Source organism: Hypomesus transpacificus, chromosome 7 (assembly GCF_021917145.1).
Source record: "Hypomesus transpacificus isolate Combined female chromosome 7, fHypTra1, whole genome shotgun sequence".
Classification (NCBI taxonomy): domain Eukaryota; kingdom Metazoa; phylum Chordata; class Actinopteri; order Osmeriformes; family Osmeridae; genus Hypomesus; species Hypomesus transpacificus.
This window is the reverse complement of record NC_061066.1, coordinates 10,120,951-10,148,534: the sequence shown is the minus strand read 5'-3', so window position 1 is coordinate 10,148,534 and position 27,584 is coordinate 10,120,951. Positions and strand designations below refer to the sequence as shown.

Here is a 27,584-nt window from a genome sequence, read left to right as displayed (position 1 = left end):
GATAAGAATATGGCTCTCTAACTATTTTTGAATACGCGGTCTAGTTACACATCTGCAAGAGGCTGCCAGAATGATCCGAACAGACACGCTTCACGAGCTGGTTTTCTGCTGTCTTCGCACCAGCGCAGCGCGCCGATTGGCAAGGAAACACGTGCCTTGGTGACGCTTTGCTATCCCATCATGCAACGAGTGATGTCCAAGGAAAGATGGCGGAAGGAGGAGCGGCGGATCTGGAAACCCAGAGAGGAGAGGTTGTAGCGCTTCTCAAAACACAGCTACGAAAAGGAGACACTTGGTAGGAGTTCAACAGTGACTTTTTAATGCGTTTATGTAGCAATTGGCTCGCTCTGCCAGGACTGTCACTATCTTAAACGGATGTTTAGTGGCACAACCGGCCGTGTTGACAGTAGCCTAGCGGTCTATATCGGTAGCATTCAGTCACTGGTGGCAGTGCTGATGTTAGCATGTTAAGAGTTTCCTATAACTCAGACTGTATGGCTACTTAGCTAGGCTACGTAGCTCTTAGCTAACTATATACATTTAACTAATTTAAGTAAACGTCAAATTACCAAAGAGGGCTGGGACATCGCCTGTTGCTACTAGTACCTGACCACGTAGCTGAGACTGTCACATTCTGAACATAATAATGGAGTCTGAATGTTGAGACTTATCCCGGTATCTTAGCTCTCAGCCCGTCTGTAAGTGAGCTCACCAGGGGGTGAAAAGCACCTGTCAGAATTACCGACGCAGCTGCTCGCAGCGGAGACGGGAACACATACGGGACAGACTAACAACTGTGTTTGTTATTTGCCAGGAAATTGTATTTGGTACAAAAGCTAGGTAGACTAGCTGTATTTTCAATTACCAGCTTAGTATAACGAGCACAGTTTTAGTTAGAACGGTTAGGGCTATTAGGGCTAGAGAGTAGGGCTAGGGTCAGGGGTAGCTATGGGAGTCAGGTGGCTGAGCGGTTAGGGAATCGGGCTAGTAATCAAAAGGTTGCCAGTTTAATTCCTGGCTGTGCCAAATTATGTTGTGTCCTTGGGCAAGGCACTTCACCCTACTTGCCCCGGGAGAATGTACTTACTGTAAGTCTCTGCTCTCTGGATAACTAAGGAGAACAAGGCCAGTTTGAGTATCCATGGTGTAATATGGTGTCTCTAAAAACAAACCGACCTTCAGCCTAATGTTGTTCCAGACTAACGGGGGTCTAGACTAACGGTCGTTCAGACTAACGGTCGTTCAGACCTGTTGAACATCTGTGCTCTTCCTGTCCTCCACTTACATTTACATTTATGCATTTAGCAGACGCTTCCAAAGCGACTTCCAAAAGAGAGTTTTACAAAAGTACATAGGTCACTGATCATAACAACAAGATAGCCCCAAACATTGCGGGTAGCCAAACATGAAGCATACATTGTGAAAACCAACTAAGTCCCAAAGGGAAGAATAATAAGAGCATGTAGTTCAACAAGTTACAATTAAACAGCAAGAACCTCAAAAGTGCACCTGTGGAAAAAGCAAGCAATTTAAAGACAGTTATAACAAACCAACAGGAGCAGCAAGTCTCTCAATAACAGTCATTGTGATCCTGGAGGAAACTAACATCAGGTCCAGCCAATCATTCGTAAGTGCCGTTGTACTCCCGGATCAAGTGCGTCTTGAGCCTTTTCTTGAATGTGGGGAGACGGTCAGTGTCTCTGATGGAGGTGGGGAGTTGATTCCATCATTGGGGGGCCAGACAGGAGAAGAGCTTGTGTTGGGACCGGGGGCTCTTGAGCGGTGGGACCACCAGACGGTTGTCAGAAGAAGACCGTAGGTGGCGGGTGGGGGTGTAAGGCTGTAGGAGAGACTTGATCCCGTTCACCGCTCGGAAGGTCAGTACCAGAGTCTTGAATCTGATACGGGCCGTGATGGGAGGCCAGTGGAGGGAGATGAGGAGCGGGGTAACATGGGAGCGTCTGGGTAATTTGAAGACCACACGACCACCTCTTAGGTGATAGGTGCTGATCTGTGTTTTTGCTCTTATTGCATACACAGGTACCTGGTGGACAGCTGCTGGTTTAAGCAGTGGAAGAAGTATGTGGGATACGACAGCTGGGAGAAACAGCAGATGGGAGATCAGAATGTGTACCCAGGACATGTGGACAACGCAGGTCTTCTCAGAGGTGAGACCCTGCCTACCATCCTGGACGGACAATAAGGTTCTATTCTGTTCACCCTTACCCACAATGACAGTATTAATGTCAAATGAACACGCCCTATGAACTAACCCTCACTGCCCAACCAATATAGGCTGTCATGAATCCAAGTCAACATCATACAGAGAAATATACAGATGGACTACATGAGACATACAGAGGACTCAATGACTGCTGTTGATTAATAACAGTTTGGGTTCATAAAAGGCTCAGGTGTTATTTCAGTGTTTGTGTGAGAATGTTGTATTTGAGGCTGAGGGTTAGAGTAACTGCTTGATAGGGTTAGGGTTAGGGTGAGTAGATAGCATGATGGGTTAGAGTAGAGCTGCATGATATAAGCTGTTTGTCCTGGTTCCTGGAGTAGATGGGTTCGGCCTTCCACACAATTTGACTCTCCCTGCTTCTCTGTATCTCGCCCTCTTTCTTTTTCCATTGCTTCTCTTTCTCTCTCCCTGCCTCTCATTCTCCCTTTCCTTGCCTCTCTCTCCCACCCTCTCTCCTCCTCCCTCACTCTCTCCCCGTAATACTCTCTACCTCTCTCTCCTCCCTCATTTTCTCCCTGTTTCTTTCCCATTTCTCTCTCTCTCTCTATCTCTCTCTCTCCCTCTCCCTCTCTCTCTCTCTTTCTCTTTCTCCCTCTCTCTTTCTCTTTCTCCCTCTCTCCTCTCTAGATGGGGATGTTCTGGCCATCAAGGAGCATCTCATTGATGAGCTTGACTACATTCTGGTCCCAACAGAGGGCTGGAATAAGTTAGTGAGCTGGTACGGACTGAGCGAGGGACAGGAAGCCATTTCACGCAAGGTGAGGTCATATTAACATCTCAGACACCTGAACCAATCACAGGCAATCTGCAGGTTGAGGGAGCAGTTTTTAACCAATGACAAAGGGACATTTTTGCTGAATCCGAGGTATACCACTGCTATTGGTGAGGTTATGGAGCGAAAATATAGTTATAAATATAGTAAGTTAATGTCGATTTTCAGTCTGTGTTGTCACAGACTAAAACACTCAACACTTGACACACCTGTTCTTCACAATTTACCTGCTTCTGTTCAGAATATCAACTGTTCTGGTACTTTCCAACATTACATTTTCACAATGTTGATCAATATTTTTAGTTTCCCGTTTTGTAAAATATTCGAGGGACAGGACTGTGGACTGCGGGCCAGTCAGTGTTGGCAGAGCAGGTTCAGTACAGCTATTTGTGACCGTAGCGGCCAGCCTGCTGCCTCCATCTGGCTGCAATTCCAGATCTGTCCAGTCATGTCATCATGGCTGCCTGCTGCCCCCCCTGCCCCCCTCCCCATGTATGTGGAGGTATCAAGTGGCGAGGGGTTTCTATTTTCAGAGAGCTCTGGGTGACTGGAACGCTACATGGAACGCTCAGCGAGACACAACATGCAGGAGGTTCTTTTATTTCCTATTCTCAGCTTTGTGGTTCTGTGTGTGAGGGAGCGGGCCGGGCCGGGAGGAGGCTCTCGCACGGTGCAGGTTTGGGTTCCTCGTGTCCTTGTTTCCTGTTTCTGAAGTGGAGAAAGGCTGAGGTCAAGCGGAGGGAGAGAGAGAGCGTCGGACGTTTTAGGAGAGAAGGGAGGGGGGGGAAGTTTGGAGATAGTAGAAGTGAGTGTGGGTGGGTGGTTAGGAGATTGTGAGAATGTGTGTGTGCTTGGTTCGGAGATGATGGGAGTGTGTGTGTGGATTTGGGGGTGGGGGAGGTTAGCATGGTGTCTACCTGTGAATCTGTTTGATGGTTGTTATAAGTTTTGTGATTACTCATTTGTTTTTCTGAAACACATGGATGTTTTGGGGAGGGGGTGCCTGCCTTGGGTGGTAAAGAAAGGGGGGCGAGCATGTACCTCATTGGTGGTAGCTCTGTGTTCTGTGGGGGCTAAGAGGCGGGACCCCCGGATGTCTTCTCGATACGCTGCTATATTAAGAGTTCTGTGACTGGCTCATATCTGCAGTCCACATGAGAACAGAGATCTAGGCTGAGCAGGAGAGAGTAGAGAGCTAGGCTGAGCAGCAGAGAGCAGAGATCTAGGCTGAGCAGCAGAGAGCAGAGATCTAGGCTGAGCAGCAGAGAGCAGAGAGCTAGGCTGAGCAGCAGAGAGCAGAGATCTAGGCTGAGCAGCAGAGAGCAGAGAGCTAGGCTGAGCAGGAGAGAGCAGAGATCTAGGCTGAGCAGCAGAGAGCAGAGAGCTAGGCTGAGCAGCAGAGAGCAGAGATCTAGGCTGAGAAGCAGAGAGCAGAGATCTAGGCTGAGCAGGAGAGAGTAGAGAGCTAGGCTGAGCAGCAGAGAGTAGAGAGCTAGGCTGAGCAGCAGAAAGCAGAGATCTAGGCTGAGCAGCAGAAAGCAGAGATCTAGGCTGAGCAGCAGAGAGCAGAGATCTAGGCTGAGCAGGAGAGAGTAGAGAGCTAGGCTGAGCAGCAGAAAGCAGAGATCTAGGCTGAGCAGCAGAGTATAGATTTAGGCTGAGAAGCAGAGAGCAGAGATCTAGGCTGAGCAGGAGAGAGTAGAGAGCTAGGCTGAGCAGCAGAGAGCAGAGATCTAGGCTGAGCAGCAGAGAGCAGAGATCTAGGCTGAGCAGCAGAGAGCAGAGATCTAGGCTGAGCAGCAGAGAGCAGAGATCTAGGCTGAGCAGCGGAGAGCAGAGATCTAGGCTGAGCAGCGGAGAGCAGAGATCGAGGCTGAGCAGCGGAGAGCAGAGATCTAGGATGAGCAGCAGAGAGCAGAGATCTAGGCTGAGCAGCGGAGAGCAGAGATCTAGGCTGAGCAGCGGAGAGCAGAGATCGAGGCTGAGCAGCGGAGAGCAGAGATCTAGGCTGAGCAGCAGAGAGCAGAGATCTAGGCCATGGGTTAGAGTATAAAAGATAAAGGAGAGCGGTGGTCATCTGGTTAGTTGAGATTAACCCTAACTCTTTTTATGGCCCAGTTTGGTTTTGCTGATCAATAATAATGTGTTAATTTAGCAGACACTTTTATCTAGTGACTTACAGGAGGGGATTTGAACCTGTGATCTTTTGAGCAACAGTCAAATGCTCTTCTACTGTACTGAGTTATACCACTAAGCTTTACCCGTCAATGGTTGTTTGAATCAGGTGTAATTACCTCCATATTAGAAAATAGTAATTGATTCAGATTTTCCCAGTATGATGTATATCTCTCTGTTCATGAAAGTCAACTCTGGGTTTGTGTACTGTACTGTAAAGCTGTGTGTGGTGGTTTTCTAGGGTAAAGTTGTTTGTGTGTTTGTGTGTGTTTGTGTGCAGGTGGTGGAGCAGGGGATGTTTGTGAAGCACTGCAAGGTAGAGGTGTACCTGACAGAGCTGAAGCTGTGTGAAGATGGAGACATGGAGAATCTGGTTACCAGACGCTTCAGCAAAGCTGACACTATCGGTAGGTTAAATAGTACTAATACTGAAACTATAGTACTAACCCTAACACTATAGTATTAACCGTAACACTACGAACTAACCCTAACCCTATAGTACTAATCCTAACACTATAGTACTAACCCTAACCCTATAGTACTAACCCTAACCCTTTAGTCCTAACACTACGTACCAACCGTAACGTCTGGGACATACTGCGTCGGAAGCGGCACGATCGTCTACGACTGGCTCACGTCAGTCTTCACACCAGACGCCCATTTCTCCGCGCGGGAATCGATCCGGCAACCTTCCAATTACTAGCCCGACTCCCTCACCGCTCAGCCATCTGACTCTTGACTTTACACATGTAACGCTGACATGGTATATAAACATGGCATAGGCTATATTTAGGAAGCGTGGTTTTCCAACAGCCGCCCCAACAGCATCCCAGCATTGATCCTTCTCTACGTTGTCCTTGTAAAGTTGGTGCTGGGGGTCATACAACTCCCTGTGCTTTTCAACTTTGAGAATTAATTTGATGTCGTCCATCTCCTTGAATTTATCGCTGATTTCCAAAATCGACTTGGGGCGTTCTCTCGGTGGGCTATGTCTGCACACGTGTGTGTTGTGTGCAACGCGTGTGTGTTGTGTGCAACGCGTGTGTGTTGTGTGCAACGCGTGTGTGTTGTGTGCAACGCGTGTGTGTTGTGTGCAACGCGTGTGTGTTGTGTGCAACGCGTGACAACTAGTTTCTCTCAAACAAAAAATACAACTACGGCATCCAATTTGATAACATGGGTGCCGACAAAAAAAAGACGGCGCTTCCAGGCGCTTTGCAGCTAATCGCAGCCAGTGTGTCCCAGGTGTGACACTATAGTACTAACGCGCTACGTAATAACTCTAACACTCATACCTACACACACTCACTCATACACACACTCATACACACACAATCACACACCTACACACGCATACCTACACACACTCACACACACCTACACCTACTCACACACCTACTCACACACCTACTCACACAAACACTCATACCTACACACATTCATACCCAGGGGCGAAGCCACAGGTAGACCTAGGGAGACACAGGCCCACCCAATTTGTTCTAAGGCCCACCCAAAAACGAAAATATCTCAGAAAAATTATGCATCGGGTGCACATCTCAAAGTAATAAGAAAAAAAAAACTGAAAAGATGCCTATCCATATTTTTCTAGATCTACCCAAAAATATTATTCTGGCTACACCCCTGCTCATACCTACACACACTCATACACACTCACACGCGTACTTATACCCACACCTAAACACACACACACACCTTTACACACACACCTACACACGCACACACCTGTAGGAATGGACATGCACACTTCTCTTTGGTCCATAAACAGGTCCTGATGCTGCTTCCAGCATCTTTCCTGAAGCTGAGAAAATCATGTCACTGTGCTCCTGTTCTTCCTGAATCCCCACTGCTGTGCTTCTGGTTTAGGATTAGGGTAACACTGATGTTCTTCACTGATGATCAGATTACAACCATGTCTTTTAGTGTTTTAGTGTCATGCATTTATTTAAAGTTATGTATCTCCTTCAGCAGACATTTTTATTCACAGCATTACACGGGGGGATTTAAACTTGCGACATGATCCTCAGTCAACTTCTCTAACCACTAAAATATAGAAAATCCCATGTTACATAGTTGGACTTATGATACTCTGTTGTGTTTGGGGTTGTCTGTCCACTTCTCTGAAGACGTAATAGAGAAGGAGATGAGGAAGTTGTTCAGCATCCCAGACGAGAGAGAGACGCGCCTCTGGAACAAGTACATGAGCAACACCTTCGAGCCCCTCAATAAGCCAGACAGCACCATCCAGGATGCTGGTCTGTACCAGGGGCAGGTTAGTATATAACCATACTGAGTATATAACCATCAGTCAGACTATATAAACACAACACTGAGTATATAACCATACTGAATATATAACCATACTGAATATACAGTGCCCTCCAAAAGTATTGGAACAGTGAGGCGAATTCCTTTATTTTTGCTGTAGACTGAAAACATTTGGGCTTGACATCAAATAATGAACGTGAGACCAGAGATCAACGTTTCAGCTTTTATTTCCAGGTATTTACATCAGGATCTGATGCACAACTAAGAAAATATCACATTTTGTTTGAATCCACCCATTTGTCATGTGATCAAAAGTATTGGAACAGATATACTTAAAACATATTTAAGTGAATAAGACTTAATATTTAGTTGCAAATCCTTTGCTTTCAATAACTGCAGCAAGTCTGTGACCCATTGACGTCACCAAACTTTTGCATTCTTCCTTTTTGATGCTTTCCCAGGCTTTCACTGCAGCCTCTTTCAGTTGTTGTTTGTTTTGTGGGGTTCCTCCCTTCAGTCTCCTCTTAAGCAGGTAAAATGCATGCTCTATAGGGTTTAAGTCTGGAGATTGACTTGGCCAGTCTAATACCTTCCATTTCTTGCCCCTGATGAACTCCTTTGTTGTTTTGGCAGTGTGTTTTGGGTCGTTATCTTGCTGCATGATGAAGGCTCTGCCAATCAGTTTGGTTGCATCTTTCCTTAAATTGGCAGACAAAATGTTTCTGTAGACTTCCGAGTTCATTTTGCTGCTGCCATCATGTGTTACATCCTCAATGAAGATTAATGAGCCCGTCCCAGAAGAAGCCATGCAAGCCCAAGCCATGACATTACCTCCACCGTGTTTCACAGATGAGCTTGTGTGTTTGGGATCATGAGCAGTTCCTTTCTTTCTCCAAACTTTAACCTTTCCATCACTTTGGTAAAAGTTAATCTTTGTCTCATCAGTCCATAAAACTTTGTCCCAGAATTTTTGAGGTTCATCTCTGTACTTTTTGGCAAATTCCAGCCTGGCCTTCCTATTCTTCTTGCTAATGAGTGGTTTGCATCTTCTGGTGTAGCCCTTGTACTTTTGTTCATGAAGTCTTCTGCGAACAGTAGATAGTGATACCTTCACTCCTGCCATCTGGAGGTTGTTGCTGATCTCACTAACAGTTGTTTTAGGGTCTTTCTTTACAGCTCTCACAATGTTTCTGTCATCAACTGCTGATGTTTTCCTTGGTCTACCTGTTCGACGTCTGTTACTTAGTACACCAGTAGTTTTCTTCTTCTTCAGGACATTCCAAATGGTTGTACTGGCTATGGCCAATGTTTCTGCAATGGCTCTGATTGATTTTCCATCTTCTCTAAGACTCACAATTGCTTGTTTTTCACCCAAAGACAGCGCTCTGGTTTTCATGTTGTTTTCACCTCTGAATACAGTCTGCATAGACAAAACCTATCTTACCCAATCTGAACCTGAGTGTAGACATTCAGTGGTATTTATTGATTGAATAATGTATGTAATAGGACACACCTGGGCAACAAAACACACCTGTCAGTCACATGTTCCAATACTTTTGCTCACGTGACAAATGGGTGGGTTCGAACAAAAAGGTGATATTTTCTAATTTGTGCATCAGATCCTGATGTAAATACCTGGAAATGAAAGCTGAAACGTTGATCTCTGGTTTCACATTCATCGTTTGATGTCAAGCCCAAATGTTTTCAGTCTACAGCAAAAATAAAGGAATTGGCCTCACTGTTCCAATACTTTTGGAGGGCACTGTATAACTACACTGAGTATATAACTATACTGAGTATATAACCACACTGAGTATATAAACACCACACTGAAGGCCTCATTTACTAACAGGATAGCACCCATTTTATGCGTGAAATAGCGGGTAAAGACATGACACCGTATTTACAAAAGCAGTGCACTAAAACGCAGATTACCGCGGCTGGGAGGGTATACGGGAAAGTGGGTGTGTCGATTTATAGCTCCTGTTCGCTGAACTTTTTTTGTCTTCGATTCACCCATGGTGGCAGTAATATGCAGGTGATTTTTCCCGTCTTTTAACTGCGAGCTAATTAACATTAATGGGCGCTGATTGCCCGACGAGGATCTGGTTTGATAAATACCACAAAAAATGCGGCAATACACCTTGCGTTATTTGCGGTTGGGCAAAGGCGCAAATTAAGCTGTGGTCACAATGTTGGTAAATGAGGCCCTGAGTATATAACCATACTGAGTATAGAACCACGCTGAGTATATAACCACACTGAGTAGACACTCAATATTGCATTGGCAGAGTTGGGGTTCTGGTATTTGAATGTCCTTTTTTGAAGTATTGTTTGTGCTGAAGTAAGTGTTGGGCTGCAGGTGCTTGTCATTGAGCAGAAGAATGAGGATGGCAGTTGGCCCAGAGGGACCTCATCTCCCAGGTGAGTGAGGGTTAGAGGGGTGAGGGTTAGAGGGGTGAGGGTTAGAGGGGTGAGGGTTAGAGGGGTGAGGGTTAGAGGGGTGAGGGTGAGAGGGTTAGGGTTAGAGGGGTGAGGGTTAGAGGGGTGGCGGTGAGAGGGTTAGGGTTAGAGGGGTGAGGGTTAGAGGGGTGAGGGTGAGAGGGTTAGGGTTAGAGGGGTGAGGGTGAGAGGGTTAGGGTTAGAGGGGTGAGGGTTAGAGGGGTGAGGGTGAGAGGGTTAGGGTTAGAGGGGTGAGGGTGAGAGGGGCAGGGTTAGAGGGGTGAGGGTTAGAGGGGCAGGGTTAGAGGGGTGAGGGTTAGAGGGGCAGGGTTAGAGGGGTGAGGGTGAGAGGGGCAGGGTTAGAGGGGTGAGGGTTAGAGGGGCAGGGTTAGAGGGGTGAGGGTTAGAGGGGCAGGGTTAGAGGGGTGAGGGTTAGAGGGGTGAGGGTGAGAGAGGGAGGGTTAGAGGGGGAGGGTTAGAGGGGTGAAGGTGAGAGGGGTGAGGGTGAGAGAGGGAGGGTTAGAGGGGTGAAGGTGAGAGGGGTGAGGGTGAGAGAGGGAGGGTTAGAAGGGTGAGGGTGAGAGAGGGAAGGTTAGAGGGGTGAGGGTTAGAGGGGTGAGGGTGAGAAAGGGAGGGTTAGAGGGGGAGGTTTAGAGGGGTAGGTTTAGAGGGGGAGGGTTCGAGGGGGAGGGTTCGAGGGGGAGAGTTCCAGCCTGGCCTGTATGGGTTAGTGTGCTTGGGTTTAGTGGCTGGTGAATGTCATTTAACCTTTGTTGTTGAGGCATTGTTGGAAGCTTTTTAATTTTTTATCTCTAACTCATTATATTCTGATCTTCTGAACTCTATATTCTGATCTTCTGAAGGTCATCGGGTGCTTCCAGCCTTTCTGCTTTGCCAAAGATCTCACCTCTCACAAACAACCATAACAGCAGCTTCAACAGCAGGAAGTAAGACCTTGTGTGTCGAGGGGTGTGTGTGTGTACGTATGTTCGTGTGCACAAGTATGTGTTGGAGGTAAGTGTGTGTGAAGGTTGAAGTGAGTGTGTGTCACTCTTCATGAAAAGAGTGTCGTCAGATGATGAGTTGACAGGCATCTTGTGGACAACATGATGGTGTGACTGGAGGACTGCCGGAGGGATGCTGTGTTCAGCTAAGGGTGTTGCAGGGATCTGTCTCTGCTGGGGGGATGGGAGGCTGTCTACCAGATGTCCCGTCAACAGTGGGAAAACCACAGCATTGAATTATGTATTTGCTGCTATTTCAATGTGTGCTCCAGCATGTAGATGTGGATTGCGTAGCTATTAGGCTGACGCTATCATAGCTGTGATGATGGATAGTGAAGACATTGTTCTTGGACGGTCTCTCACACACTCTCATCCTCCTTTAGTTCTGTCTCCCTCTATCTCTACCCCGTCTCTCCCCCCTTCCTCCCTCTCTCTCCCCCCCTTCCTCCCTCTCTCTTCCCCTTGCTCTCCCCCTTCTTCCTCTCTCTTTCCCCCCCTTCCTACTCCCTCCCCTCACATTTACATTTACATTACATTTAGTCGTTTAGCAATACACCCTTATCCAGAGCGACTTACAGTAAGTACAGGGACATTCCCCCCGAGGCAAGTAGGGTGAAGTGCCTTTTTGCACGGCCAGAATCGAACCGGCAACCTTCTGATTAATAGCCTGATTCCCTAACCGCATCTGACCCCCTCTTCCTCCCTCCCTCTTCCTCCCTCCCTCTTCCCCTCCCCCTTCCTCTCTTTCTCCCTCCCTCTTCCTATCTCCACCACCCTCCCTCTTCCTCCCTCCCTCTTCCCCTCCCTCTTCCTCTCTTTCTCCCTCCCTCTTCCTCTCTCCACCTCCCTCTCCCCCTCTTCCTCCCTCTCCCATGAGCTCATTGTACTGCCTATTCTGCAGTATCTATGACCTTCAGAATATATTTCATCTGCCCCTTCGTCCCTGTTCTACTGAGCTGTCTGCTACAGACTCCCACTGCTCACCCTAACTCTGCTAGTTTTCTGTGACGCTCCAATAGCAGGTCAGCGTTAGAGGTGTCTGATCACATATTCAGCAGGTCCTGGAGATGAGAGGGTGTTTGCTCTGAAGACGGCTGCATCAGCTCACTCCATCCTCTCTCATTTCTCTCCTGTCAAGCCCTGCAACCACCCAACGTGTTTTACAATCTCCTCCCTTTTCTCTCTATTCCCTCTCTCCCTCATTCTCTCTTCACTTTCCCTTGGCCTCTGTCACTTGCTGGATCTCTCCAGCACATCATACTCTTTCCTCCTGTTCCTCTCTGTCCCTCTACACTTTCTCCTCCTTCCATTCTACTCACTCTCTCCCCCCCATTTCTCTGCCCTCTCTCCTCCCCCCCTACATTCTCTCTGTCTCTCTGCCGCACCTAGTTCTTCTGAAGCTGTTTGTTGTGCATCATAGCTAGTTGCTATCTTACCGGAGCTAGCTGCCAGTGCTAGCTTTCCAGTGTTAGCTTTCCAGTGTTAGCTTGCCAGTGCTAGCTGCCAGTGCTAGCTGCCAGTGCTAGCTGCCAGTGCTAGCTGCCAGTGCTAGCTGCCAGTGCTAGCTGCTAGTGCTAACAGTGTCAGCAGAGGTGCAACGTGGGACAGGACAGCAGGATATGACATACAGAAGACAGGAGCTACCCTGCTGGGACTGAGGAGGAAGAGGAGGAGGCCAGGCTGTCTCTCCATTTCCCCAAACTCAAACACCAGGCTCAGTCTGTAGACAGTGGACTCTCCTGGGCTTTGCTGCTCTGAAAGGGAACAGGCTTGGAAATGTCAGGCCTAATTGTGTCTGGGCTTGGCTTGGGGCTAGGCCGGGGGTATATCTTGGCTAGGGTGGACTAGTTTGGGCTAGGCGTGAGCTAGGTTTGAGCTTGGACTGGGATAGGTCTGACCAAGGTCTGGGCTAGGTCTAGGTTACGGTGGGCTGAGATGAAATGCTCTTGTGCTGTTGGTGGTGCCTGAGGCCTGAGGCAGTAGAGCGAGGAGACAGGAGGGTGGGGCTAGGAGACAGGAGGGAGGGGCTTGGGGACAGGAGGGAGGGGCTAGGAGACAGGGGGGAGGGGTTAGGAGATGAGCTGGGATACCGGAGAGAAGCGCTAGGAGACAGGAGGGAGGGGCTAGGAGACAGGGGGGGGGGGCTAGAAGACAGGGGGGAGGGGCTAGAAGACAGGAGGGAGGGGCTAGCAGAAGTGCTAGGAGACACCAGGGTGGAGAAAGGGCTGAGCTGTGAGGCTACGTCTTCAGTCTTGCTGGATCCGTGGAACTCTGCTGGTGTGGTCTTCCTCCCAACCCACAGGTCTCTGCATGTCGGTTTCTCTGTCTAAAATCTCCTGCTGTCTTTCTGTGTGTTTTCTTTGTTTCTTCTCTACCTCCTCATCAGAACAGTGTCACATCAGTTTTAGGTTTTGAGGTCATGTCAGAGTGTAGGAGAGGGCAGCGGGGTGAGGACCTCAGGAACGATGTAGAGCAGCAGGAGAGCACAGGACCCTGGATTGGGATTGTCTTCAGTCTCAAGCTGATCTGTCTGTGAAGGAGTCAGTAGTAGACTTCAAGCATCTAGTCGTCTGTGTTCCAGGTTGTGTTCTGGATTCCTGGTTGTGTAGGCTGTGTTCCAGGTTGTGTTCTGGATTCCTGCTTGTGTAGGCTGTGTTCCTGCTTGTGAAGGTTGTGTTCCTGGTTGTGAAGGTTGTGTTCCTGGTTGTGTAGGCTGTGTTACTGGTTGAGTTGGCTGGGTTCCTGGTTGTGTAGGCTGTAGGGGTGTAACGATACACTCAACTCACAATTCGATACGTATCACAATACTGGGTGTACAATACAATACGTATCACTTTATTTTGAACAACATTTTAAATGAAACTGAAATTCAATTGACAGATTCATTAACATTTACGCATTTAGCAGATGCTTTTATTCAAAGCAACTTCCAAAAGAGAGCTTTACAAAAGTGCATAGGTCACCGATCATAACAACGAGATAGCCCCCAACATTGCGGGTAACCAAAGCATTAAGCATACATTGTGAAAACTAAATAAGTCCCAAAGGGAAGAATAATGAGAGCATGTAGTTAGACAGGTTACATTTAAACAGCAAGAACCTTAAAAGTGCAAGAGTGTACCTGTGGAAAAAGCAAGCAGCAACATTATATTACACAGCAAGTACAATAGTTTTAAGTCAGTTACAACTAACCAACAAGAGCAACAAGTCTCTCAATAAGAGTCATTGTGATCCTGGAGGAAACATCAGGTCCAGCCAAACATTTCAAACAAGTGCAGTTGTACTACCGGAATAAGTGCGTCTTGAGCCTTTTCTTGAAGGTGGGGAGACAGTCAGGGCCTCATTTACTAACATTGCAACCGCAGCTTTGCCCAACCGCAAATAGCGCACGGTGTATTTCCGCATTTTGCGTGGTATTTATCAAACCAGATCCTCGTCTGGTAATCAGCGCCTTACTCCGCCCTTTTTTTGTTAATTTGCGCGCTGATAAAAGACGGGAGAAATCGCCTGCATGTTACTGCCACTGTGGGTGATTCGAGGAAAAGAAAAAGAATATTTAGTGAACAGGAGATAGAAATATTGGTTGTTGAAGTAACAGCTAACATTAACATGTTACAAGGAATAGGGCTGGGCGGTATGGCCTTAAATGTTTTCACGGTATAATTCGTAAGCACTGACGGTATCGGTATTTATCACGATATATTAGTTATTCTTAAAATGTCATGACAATCTAATCCGCACTGCAGCGGCTAATCTACTGCACTCGGACGGATTTGGATTGGGTAACTCCCGTTTGTCACTGTCACGTGAGTTGAATTATCAAAATTTTGCAGCGTTTAATTCAACAATTGAATTAACCTGTTCGATAGTAGCCTACGTTTATGGGATCTCAAAAAAAAAAAAAAAAAGTTGACTCAGCTCTAGCTATAAACAATTATTACATGGCTGAATACTCGATTCTGTTGGCCTACAATAAACATACATTTCACAATTCTAACCAACCAGGCATTGGATTTGTCAAACACATTCTGGTAGATTCATTTTCGCGCACCTGCATGGCTTTTAGTATTAGGGTTAGTATAGTCGATATTTATTGCTATCTGTATATGTAGGAAGTTTCACTTTTTTAAGCTCAGCATTGATGTAAATTGTGTTCCGTGTACTTATATGTTATGTTATGCCAGGTGCTTGCGTTGTCTTGTCTTAAGAATTTCAGTGCCCAGTCTAACCTTGTGTTGTTCTGTGTACCTGACAATAAAATACTTGAACTTGAACTTTCAGGTGGTGAAAGAGATTGCTAGTGTTTCCACCTTTGGCTAGCACAATTCGACGACACAACTTACCGAGTAGGCTACTGTTTGTTGGTTGATGTCGGATAACTTGAAACCAAATCATTTCCAAACGACAGAGGCTCAATTTTTTTACCAATCCTTCTTTTTTCGGCAAATCAACCGCACTGGCGTTATTTTCAGACATCATTAACGCTTGCTTACACTTGCCAACAAAAGCAGTTTACTCATATGAATCTTTGCTTCCTCTGGAGTTGCGCTAGCTTGTTTGTTGACTTTCATTGGCTGGCACAATGCGTGCAGCGTCCATGCTGCATGTTTTTTTTGTGAAAGATACCAATTTGAACTAGCCCACTAGGCAGTATCACTTGACCTATATTTTATACCAAACAGAAACACTTTACTTATACATTTATTTATATATCGCTATATCCATGATATGGCAAAATCCATATCATGGCTCAACGCAATACCGGTATTCACGTTCATACCGGTATACCGCCCACCCCTAACAAGGAAGAAATACACCTCTCCTCCCATCTCATTGCGGCATACACCCACTTTCCCTTATACCCTCCCAGAAGCGGTAATCTGCGTTTTTACTCAAGTGCGCTGCCTTTGTAAATACGGTTTTATGTCTTTACCCGCTATTTTAGGCCTGAAATGGGCGCCATCATGTTAGTAAATGAGACCCTCAGTGTCTCTGATGGAGGTGGGGAGTTGATTCCACCATTGGGGGGCTAGACAGGCGAAGAGCTTGTGTTGGGACCGGGCGCTCTTGAGCGGTGGGACCAGCAGATGGTTGTCAGAAGAAGACCGTAGGTGGCGGGTGGGGGTGTAAGGCTGGAGCATAGACTTGATGTAGTCGGGTGCAGTCCCGTTCACCGCTCGAAAGGTCAGTTCCAGGGTCTTGAATCTGATACGAGCTGTGATGTGAAGCCAGTGGAGGGAGATGAGGAGCGGGGTAACATGGGAGCGTCTGGGTAGATTGAAGACCAGGTGGGCTGCCGCGTTCTGAATCCTCTGGAGAGGGCGGGTTGCGCATGCTGGGAGACTGGCGAGCAGCGAGTTGCAGTAGTCCAGTCTTAGAGAGGACCAGTGCTTGGACTAGCAGCTGGGTGGAATGCTCAGACAGGTATCTCCTGATCTTTCGGATGTTGTAGAGGGTGAATCTACACTTTCTGTGTTCCTGGTTGCGTAGGCTGTGTTCCTGGTTGTGTAGGCTGTGTTCCTGGTTGTGTAGGCTGTGTTCCTGGTTGTGTAGGCTGTGTTCCTGGTTGTGTAGGCTGTGTTCCTGGTTGTGTAGGCTGTGTTCCTGGTTGTGTAGGCTGGGTTCCTGGTTGTGTAGGCTGTGTTCTGCTTGTGTAGGCTGTGCTCCTGGTTGTGTAGGCTGTGTTCCTGCTTGTGTAGGCTGTGTTCCTGCTTGTGTTGGCTGTGTTCCTGGTTGTGTAGGCTGTGTTCCTGGTTGTGTAGGCTGTGTTCCTGGTTGTGTAGGCTGTGTTCCTGGTTGTGTAGGCTGTGTTCCTGGTTGTGTAGGCTGGGTTCCTGGTTGTGTAGGTTGTGTTCCTGGTTGTGTAAGTTGTGTTCTGGAGAGCCTGGAGAGATGCTGATTCAGCTCTGTACTCAGCAGTAGAGGCCACCAGTATATCTGTCAGCAGGGTATTGTGTAGTATTAAACTGAAGGTGCTTTTATATTCAAAGTTTGTTTAATTTTCGCCACCAGAGTGAAGAGTTAAGGACCGAGGTGTTGAGGATGGAGAAACAATGAAAGTGTAGGTTTAGGATGATGACAAAAGCAGTGAAATAATGCAGCCACACACAGCCTGGTAAAAACAACAAGTAGTATAAATGTTATTTTGTTTTTTGGGGTGAATGCTTTCTAAATATGCCTTATCAATAATGCTACTATGTATTTTATTTATTCTATCTTTAAAGTCTGTCATCAATATTTTTTCACATAAGAATTAGGAGAATATCGGACCCCAAAAGATCCTTATTGGTGAAACTACATCCACCAGTAGGACTAGACATAGCTTCATCCTGACTTGTGTGTCTGGGCAGTGTGAAGAATTCCAGCTACACACTCCCTTCCTACCACCCCTACAACAGCTACGAACTCCAAGACAAGAGCAAAGCAAGCGAGCGGGCGGGCCACTGTGGGCTCTCTAACCTGGGGAACACCTGCTTCATGAACTCTGCTGTCCAGGTACACACCTCCCCACATACACCTGTCCAAGGACACACCCACCTCCCCACACAACTGTTCCTCCCAATACCAACACCAGGCCTAGGTTGAACCAAGCATGTAGACTGACCCAGGCAATAGGTGAGTTCCTCCTTTCCTCTGTCTGCAGTGTTTGAGCAACGTGCCTCCGCTGACGGAGTACTTCCTGAAGAACAAGTACAGTGAGGAACTGAATGAGGACAACCCTCTGGGCATGAAGGGGGAGATTGCCAAGGTGTACGCAGACCTGATCAGGCAGATGTGGGCCGGGCGGAACAGCTACGTCACCCCCAGACCTTTTAAGGTGATCACTCCGTCTGAGCTGTCTGTGTATGTGTTGTGTCAAGCCACAGAGAGACCCAGGGCTGAGACACAGAGAGAGAGAGACCCAGGGCTGAGACACAGAGAGAGACACAGGGCTGAGACACAGAGAGAGAGAGAGAAAGAGAGAGAGAGAGAGAGAGAGAGAGAGAGAGAGAGAGACCCAGGGCTGAGACACAGTGAGACCCAGGGCTGAGACACAGAGAGAGAGACCCAGGGCTGAGACACAGAGAGAAAGAGACCCAGGGCTGAGACACAGAGAGAGAGAGACCCAGGTCTGAGACACAGAGAGACCCAGGGCTGAGACACAGAGAGACCCAGGGCTGAGACCCAGGGCTGAGACACAGAGAGAGAGAGGCCCAGGGCTGAGACACAGTGAGAGAGAGACCCAGGGCTTAGACACAGAGAGACCCAGGGCTGTGACACACACTTCCCGACAAAGACGACAGAACAAAAACACGACTTTTCTACAAAAAAGATTTTGATCAGTGAACCAGTCGCAGCCATACGGCTCGTACCCCCAGCGGGAAGCGGGAAACTGCTTAAAGGGCCGGCGCACGGCCTGGCCGTGAGGGGCTTGGGCCCAGTCTGTCCCTGGTGCTGAGAGGCCAGGGCAGGCCCAGTCTGTCCCTGGTGCTGAGAGGCCAGGGCAGGCCCAGTCTGTCCCTGGTGCTGAGAGGCCAGGGCAGGCCCAGTCTGTCCCTGGTGCTGAGAGGCCAGGGCAGGCCCAGTCTGTCCCTGGTGCTGAGAGGCCAGGGCAGGCCCAGTCTGTCCCTGGTGCTGAGAGGCCAGGGCAGGCCCAGTCTGTCCCTGGTGCTGAGAGGCCAGGGCAGGCCCAGTCTGTCCCTGGTGCTGAGAGGCCAGGGCAGGCCCAGTCTGTCCCTGGTGCTGAGAGGCCAGGGCAGGCCCAGTCTGTCCCTGGTGCTGAGAGGCCAGGGCAGGCCCAGTCTCTCTGGGGATGCCACAGTGTACATATACATCTGTATGTGTGTGTATATACATCTAATTTGTGGTCTGTGTACGTGCGTGTTTGGGTTTGTGTGTGTGTGTGTGTGTGTGTATGCATACACGTGCGTGTGTGTGTCAGACCCAGGTGGGGCGCTTCGCCCCCCAGTTCTCTGGCTACCAGCAGCAGGATTCCCATGAGCTCCTGGCCTTCCTATTGGACGGTCTCCACGAGGATCTGAACCGCATCCGAAGGAAGCCCTACATCCTGCTAAAGGATGCGGACGGACGTCCCGACAAGGTAGAGACCTCCACCCCTAACCCTAACACAAGCTAACGCTACACATCCTTAACCCTAAAACCACCTAACCCTACACCTCCCTAACACCACCTAACCCTACCCCTCTCTGTCTCCACCCCTCTTTTACTGCTCTCTCTCTCTCCACCGCTCACATCTCAGTGTTTCCCCTACCATTGTTTTGGATGGAGAAAAGAATGACAACAATATATATATTTAGGCTCTATATATATAAACATTTAAAAAACGGACGTGCGAGATAAAGCTGTTTTCACACATCGACAATTTGCCTCTTGCTTGTCACCTCAAAAGTTACATTCATTTGCAACTAAAGTTTGCGCGATATTGCACTTTTACTTACACCTGAACGCTTGTCGATAAGCACACTAGATCCACTGGTAACAACTACATTTGGGTTACACTACCTTAACCCTCCCCAGGTGGTTGCTGAGGAGGCCTGGGAGAACCATATCAAGAGGAACGACTCCATCATCGTGGACATCTTCCACGGTCTCTTCAAGTCTACGCTGGTCTGTCCTGTCTGCTCCAAGGTGTCCGTCACATTCGACCCCTTCTGCTACCTGACCCTGCCACTGCCCATGAAGAAGGAGCGCACACTGGAGGTCTACCTGGTCAGGCTGGACCCCATGACCAAGCCCACACAGGTACCTCTGACCCCTGACCTAGAACCCTACCTGGTCAGGCTGGACCCATGACCAAGCCTAAACATGGTTTTGTGTGTTTATATACTTGCTGAGTGTGTGTGTTTCTGTACCAGCTGACAGTGTGTGTGTGTGTTTCAGTACCAGCTGACAGTGTGTGTGTGTGTTTCAGTACCAGCTGACAGTGTGTGTTTCAGTACCAGCTGACAGTGTGTGTGTTTCAGTACCAGCTGACAGTGTGTGTGTGTGTTTCAGTACCAGCTGACGGTGTGTGTGTTTCTGTACCAGCTGACAGTGTGTGTTTCAGTACCAGCTGACAGTGTGTGTGTTTCTGTACCAGCTGACAGTGTGTGTTTCAGTACCAGCTGACACCGTGTGTGTTTCTGTACCAGCTGACAGTGTGTGTGTGTGTTTCAGTACAAGATAACAGTGCCCAAGGTGGGTAACATATCTGACCTGTGCATCTCGCTGTGCAGTCTGTCTGGAGTTTCATCTGACAAGGTAACATTTGTTTATTTTAAACCTTCAGGTCCTCCATTACATCTATGGAGATTGAATTAAAGGTTTTATTAGTTGTCGAATAGTCTGGAAGCATGGTGTTAATATGAGTCTAGAAACATGGTGTTAATCTGAGATTAGAAGCGTGGTGTTAATCTGAAATTAAAAGTGTGTTGTTCATCTGAGGTTGAAATTAGAAGCGTGGTGTTCATTTGGGATTAGAAGTCTGTTGTTAATCTGAGGTTGCCTGTCTGGACTCAGATGATTGTGACGGACATCTACAACCATCGCTTCCATCGCATCTTTGCCACCAGCGAGAACCTCAGCAGCATCATGGAGAGAGACGACATCTACGTGTGAGTGTAGCTGGAGGTCACATGCACACGCACACATACACACACACACACACACACACACAGTCACACACATGCAGTCACACAGGATGAGAGGGTTAGACTGCAGGATGAGAGGGTTAGACTGCAGGATGAGAGGGTTACAGACTGCAGGATAAGGGTTAGAGACTGCAGGGTGAAAGGGTTACAGACTGCAGGGTGAAAGGGTTACAGACTGCAGGGTGAGAGGGTTAGAAACTGCAGGATGAGAGGGTTACAGACTGCAGGATGAGAGGGTTACAAACTGCAGGGTGAGAGGGTTAGAGACTGTAGGATGAGAGGGTTACAGACTGCAGGGTGAAAGGGTTACAGACTGCAGGGTGAAAGGGTTACAGACTGCAGGGTGAAAGGGTTACAGACTGCAGGGTGAGAGGGTTAGAGACTGCAGAATGAGAGGGTTAGAGACAACAGGATGAGAGGGTTACAGACTGCAGGATGAGAGGGTTAGAGACAACAGGATGAGAGGGTTACAGACTGCAGGGTGAGAGGGTTACAGACTGCAGGGTGAGAGGGTTAGAGGTTGCTAAGCAGCAGTTGCCCTGAGTAGGTTTGAGGTTAGTGTGAGTCGGGCGGAGGATGCAGACCACGTGGTGATTCCGGTGCATCTGAGGGAGAAGAACAAGCAGCTGGGCTACAACCACACCAGCACTCCTCTGTTCGGACTACCCTTCCTGCTCTCTGTCCCGCGCTGCCTCAGAGAGGACCAGCTGTACAACATGCTGCTGCTACGCCTGGGGTACGCACACACACACACACAGGCACACAGGCACACACATACTCATATGTAGACACATTTGCACACACACATGTGGACTTGTGTATAGTTACCATGACAGGACACACAGGCAGGATGCTGCTAGTGGTCCATTGTGTGCTGTCATGGTAACACTCCTGTCATGGTAACGTTCCTGTGTTCAGGCGGTTCCTGCGCTCAGTCGCTCCTCAGGATGGAGAGGAGCACGTTGTCAACGGCAACACCACCAACGGGATCCTGGAGGAGGGCTCCCCTAGTGAGTCACACACACATTCATACACTCTCACAAACGCACACACGCACACACACACAAACACACATTCACACATTCACACACTCTCACACACACACGTGCTCTATCTGCTGCAGGTGAGATGGAGACTGACGAGCAGGACGAGGAATCCAGCCAGGACCAGGACCTGCCCTCCGAGAACGACAATAGCCAATCAGAGGACTCAGTGGGTGGGGACAATGACCTGGAGAATGGGATTTGTCCTGAGCGCAAAGGGCAGCACACGGTGCAGAAGAAGCGTCTCTTTACATTCCAATTCAACAACATGGGCAAGACGCAGCTCAGCTCCCTGCAGGACGAGCCCAGGCAGATATGCTTCGACGAGGGCCACCTGCGGCTCAGTGGTGCGGAACACACTGCCCCACACTACCTCACACTACCTCACACCGTCTCACACTACCTCACAACGTCTCACACTACCTCACACCGTCTCACACTACCTCACACCACCCCACACTACCTTACACTACCTCAAACAGCCTCACACTACCAACACTACCCCACATCACCTCACACCATCTCACACTACCTCACACCACCTCACACCGCCTCACACTACCTCATACTACCTCACACCATCTCACACCACCTCACATTACAACACACACTACCTCATATTACAACACACACTACCCCTCACACTACTCCACACACAGTACCACACACACACAACCCTCACATACTATCTTAATACAGCATGTTGATCTTCATAAACTATCGTAACATCTTAACAGTCAAATCAGAAGTCCCTGCCTGTCCTACCTTCAGTGTTGTGTTTTGCAGACCGCTCCTATCTCTCTCTTGACTGGGAACCGGAGGTCAAGAAGAAATACTTTGATGAGAGTGTTGCAGAGGTAAGGCCTGTGTCGTCTTGGAAACAGAAATCTTTATCCTTTTATACATCCCAAAATCCATACTATCAACATGTTTTAAGACTGTCACGTTAGAGAGGTCAAACTGTCCTAACAGAACACTCAGGGCCTCCTAATCATTAACCCAGTTAAGCTTTCTTACCGTGTAACATTGAAATTGACCTGTAAATGCAAATTCCAGCAAAGTACACTAGTTAGGCTAGGCAGATTCCCAAATGAATCATAAACTACTTTGATTGGACTGTCACATAGTCATGAGCCAGCATGTTGCCATGGTGATCCATGTGGATTATCCTGACAGGACTTTGAGAAGCACGAGAGCATGGAATACAAGCCCCAGAAGAAGGCATTCTTCAAACTCAGAGACTGCATCGACCTGTTCACCACCACAGAGAAGCTGGGAGCTGAAGACCCCTGGTGAGACTGGCTTCACACTGCCCTTTAACTCACAATGCTGCTGGGGCCCATTCAGGTGCTCAGTCTCTGAGTGGATGGTGTGTGTGTGTGTACCAGGTACTGCCCCAGCTGTAAGCAGCACCAGCAGGCCAGTAAGAAGCTGGACTTGTGGGCTCTGCCCCCTGTGCTGGTGGTGCATCTGAAGCGCTTCTCATACAGCCGCTACATGAGGGACAAGCTGGATGCCCTGGTGGAGTTCCCTCTCAGGTACACACACACCCTTCACCTCAGGTACACACCCTTCACCTCAGGTTCACACACACCCTTCACCTCAGGTACACACACACCCTTCACCTCAGGTACACACCCTTCACCTCAGGTACACACCCTTCACCTCAGGTACACACCCTTCACCTCAGGTACACACCCTTCACCTCAGGTACACACCCCTCACCTCAGGTACACACCCTTCACCTCAGGTACACACCCTTCACCTCAGGTACACCCCCTTCACCTCAGGTACACACCTTTCACCTCAGGTACACACACACCCTTCACCTCAGGTTCACACCCTTCACCTCAGGTACACACACACCCTTCACCTCAGGTACACACACACCCTTCACCTCAGGTTCACACCCTTCACCTTAGGTACACACACACCCTTCACCTCAGGTACACACACACCCTTCACCTCAGGTACACACCCTTCACCTCAGGTTCACACCCTTCACCTCAGGTACACACCCTTCACCTCAGGTACACACCCTAACTATCAGGTACACACCCTAACTATCAGGTACACACACCCTAACCATCAGGTACACACACCCTTCACCTCAGACACACACACCCTAACCGTTATGTTATTCGTTACTCTTAACGCATTACAGTACTTTGTAACTAACCTTGTTGTGTCAACAGAGACCTGGACATGTCCGAGTTCCTCATCAACCCCAACACCGGGCCCTGTCGCTACGACCTCATTGCTGTCTCCAACCACTATGGAGGGATGGGAGGCGGCCACTGTAAGTGGAGAACACATGCCACACACACACACACACACACATGCCACACACACACATGCCACACACACACACACACACACATGCCACACACACACATGCCACACACACACACCACTATGGAGTTAGATTAGTTTCATAATTCAAACAAACAAACGCAACATGATTCAAACAAACTTAACACAAATCAAACAAACGTAACACGATTCATACAAAAATAACACGATTCAAACAAACAAACGTAGCACGATTCAAACAAACGTAACACGATTCACAAATGTATTTCGTGATTCACAAATGTAACGCTATTCACAAATAAATGACCCTATTACATTTGTTTGCAACCTGACAAACACAAGTTCCCTTGTGTTTGTCAGGTTGAAACACAAGTTCACACAAATCCCTGCATTCGTTGGTGTGAATCCCGGCATTCGTTGGTGTGGATTTTTGGAACTTTCCTGACGCGTTTAGATTCACAAATGCATTTTTTCTAAAACATATTCTCTGCAGCCTATCAGATGTCTCAAATTTTAGCCAATCACCGGAGAATGTCTAATATGGGTAGACGGGCTCTGCGTTAGCCTAGCAAACATGGAAAATGACTAAACATGAATCCTGCCATTCTCAACAATATTCAATCACGTATGATCGGTTTAATAAGATTAACAAGCAACATTTCACCTACATGCTACCAGACGACATTGCTCGTGATCTGAAGGAGACGATGTCCGTCATTATGCCAGGTTGTTGAAGACCACATAGACACGTTAATGTGATTGGCTAAAATTGAAAGAGACGATCTGATAGGCTGCAGAGCGCGTCAGGAAAGTTCCAAAAATCCACACTAACGAATGCAGGGATTCACACCAATGAATGCAGGGATTTGTAACTTGTATTTGTCAGGTTGCAAACGAATGTAATAGGGTCATTTATTTGTGAATCAGGGAGTCAGGTGGCTGAGCGGTTAGGGAGTTGGGCTAGTAATCTGAAGGTTGCCAGTTCGATTGCCGGCCGTGTCCAAATGACGATGTGTCCTTGGGCAAGGCACTTCACCCTACTTGCCTCGGGGGGAATGTCCCTGTACTTACTGTAAGTCGCTCTGGATAAGAGCGTCTGCTAAATGACTAAATGTAAATGTGAATCGTGTTACATTTGTGAATCACGAAATACATTTGTGAATCGTGTTACGTTTCTTTGAATCGTGTTACGTTTGTTTGTTTGAATCGTGTTATGTTTGTATGAATCGTGTTGGGTTTGTTTGGATCGTGTTATGTTTGTTTGAATCGTGTTGCATTTGTTTGTTTGAATTATGAAACTAATCTAACTCCATACATCACACGCCACACACACATGCTACACACACACCAACCAGTCACATACACACGTCACACACACTTCACACACACAGAAGGTAATCACTGGTGTATCTTGTCTCTCAGATACAGCCTACGCTAAGAACAAGGATGATGGCAAGTGGTTCAACTTTGATGACAGCAGTGTGTCAACTGCCAACGAGGACCAGATAGTGGTGAGGATAACTACGTGCTATTATTAGTATTAGTGTACTACCATAATATAGTACAATTAGTAGTATTAGTATACTACCATACTATAGTATTATTATTGGTATTAGTATACTACCATACTATAGTATAATTAGTAGTATTAGTATACTACCATACTATAGGATTGTTATTGGTATTAGTATACTACGATACTATAGTATAATTAGTAGTATTAGTATACTACTATACTATAGTATTATTATTGGTATTATCATACTACCATACTATAGTATTATCATTAGTATTAGCATACTACCATACTATAGTATTATTATTGGTATTAGTATACTATCATACTATAGTATAACTACCATACTATAGTATTATTAGTATTATTAGGCCAAATCCCAATACTCCCCCTAACCCCTTACCCCTTCCCCTTAGTTTTGCGCGTTCCCATGAGAGCTAGTGGTGTCCCAATACTCTATTTGAGCTAGGGGTAGGGCTAAGACTAAGGGGTATACACCCCTTAAAACCAAGTAAGATCAGGAGCTTACTTGAAACAATGGCAGCCAGATCATCCAGAGAGTCCGATAAATGTAATAATTTCGGCTTAATGAATTGATTAAAAAATTATGACAGTCTTATTTTGTGTTATATACAGTCATGAACATATATATTTGCAACCATTTTCCTAATTGAAACGTTTCTAAAAATCGCTAGTTTGGTACGCTAATGTTACAGTGCTGTATTGCACAACAGTCCCGCATTTCTTTGATTAGCATGTCTACAGTTTTAAGTAAACTCCATTAGCAGCGAATTTCGTTTAATATCAGTGCATAACACTACTTACTTTGGAGATATCGATATGTGCTAGATGACGTACCTGTAACCAAGTGGCGTCCCATTTCTTAGGGATATGTAGCCCTTACCCCTCAGTTTCGAGGGCCAAGGGCTAGGGGTAAACTAAGGGCTAGGGGTAAGGGGGAAGGGGTAAGGGGGAGTATTGGGATTCGGCCTTAGTATACTACCATACTATAGCATTATTATTAGTATGCTACCATACTAAAGTATTATTGAGTACTTGGTCAGATGGTCAGATGCAATGAGTCAGATGGCTGAGCGGTTAGGGAATCAGGCTATTAATCAGAAGGTTGCTGGTTCGATTCCAGCTGTGCAAACCAAATAATGTTGTGTCCTTGGGCATGGCACTTCACCCTACTTGCCTCGGGGGAATGTCCCTGTACTTACTGTAAGTCGCTCTGGATAAGAGCGTCTGCTAAATGACTACATATAAATGTAATGTAAATGCAATACATATTTTTATGTATTGCATACATTATTTTTTTTTTTTTTTAGTATTTAATAGAAACCCTAACCCTTTTAGAAATACATATATGAAAATGCTGAAATAAGTGTGGCTGTCACGAACTTGAAATGATGTGTGTCTCCAGTCCAAAGCAGCATATGTGCTGTTTTACCAGCGGCAGGACACTGTGAAAGGAACAGGCTACTTTGAACTGGACCGCGAGGAGGAGGAGGAGAGAGTGGAAGAGGAGGAGAGAGAGGAAGAGGAGGAGGGCGACGAGGACGAGGAGGAGAGGAGTGCATCTGCTCAGGGAGCCACAGCCGCCAGTGATGAGGAAGATGTGAACGACAACAAGAAGGAGGAGGAGGAGGAGGAGGAAGAGGAGGAGGAGCCTAGTTTTGATGTCACCATGAAATCTAACTGAGATCCGTCCAGGCAGAAATGTGAAGCTACAGAGTCAGGGTGTGGCTGCCTGACATGCTGGCCAACTGTGTCACCGCAGGGTCAGAGAATGCTCCAGCCAGTCAGGACAGAGCGGGTTAGGGTCACTGTGTCTCCAACTCTCTTAGATGAGTCTGACTTCCTGGAATAGTGTGAACCCTAGCCCAGTCAGGATCTACAGTCCCTCCTGCCACAGTTCATCATGCATATCATTAGGAGGATTACATTTTCATGATGATTTTATTATGAATTACTTCATGTATGTCATTTGAAAGAATACTGAATCATTATTATTTTTATGGTTTTCATAATGCAGAGACTTGTTTTTGAACTTTGTGCTTTGTTTTCCATCACCCCTACATCCCCTCTCTGTTTCACAGTGCTACACCTCCCTCTCTGTTTCACAGTGCTACACATCCCTCTCTGTTTCACAGTGC

General features: G+C 47.4%; 1 protein-coding gene across 4 annotated transcripts; it reads left to right on the top strand.

Annotated features, from left to right (window-relative positions):
- The first annotated feature begins 188 nt into the window (after window positions 1-188).
- On the top strand, window positions 189-27,584 carry LOC124469646 (ubiquitin carboxyl-terminal hydrolase 15-like). 4 transcript variants are annotated; one of them, XM_047023070.1, is made up of 22 exons: window positions 189-295; window positions 2,041-2,168; window positions 2,873-3,003; window positions 5,473-5,599; window positions 7,337-7,482; window positions 9,841-9,902; window positions 10,784-10,867; window positions 17,275-17,419; window positions 17,568-17,741; window positions 18,846-19,004; window positions 19,442-19,666; window positions 20,081-20,164; window positions 20,423-20,517; window positions 21,101-21,289; window positions 21,472-21,563; window positions 21,677-21,943; window positions 22,383-22,453; window positions 22,773-22,888; window positions 22,985-23,134; window positions 23,792-23,895; window positions 25,332-25,420; window positions 26,882-27,584. In XM_047023070.1, exons 1-22 carry the CDS (start codon window positions 207-209, stop codon window positions 27,128-27,130), a joined length of 2,976 nt encoding a protein of 991 aa, XP_046879026.1. In that variant the 5' UTR covers window positions 189-206; the 3' UTR covers window positions 27,131-27,584. The 4 variants fall into 4 exon arrangements, with proteins under 4 accessions (XP_046879026.1, XP_046879025.1, XP_046879027.1 ...); XM_047023069.1 differs by having other exon boundaries at window positions 26,852-27,584; XM_047023071.1 differs by lacking the exons at window positions 189-295; window positions 2,041-2,168; window positions 2,873-3,003 and adding an exon at window positions 3,520-3,609 and having other exon boundaries at window positions 26,852-27,584.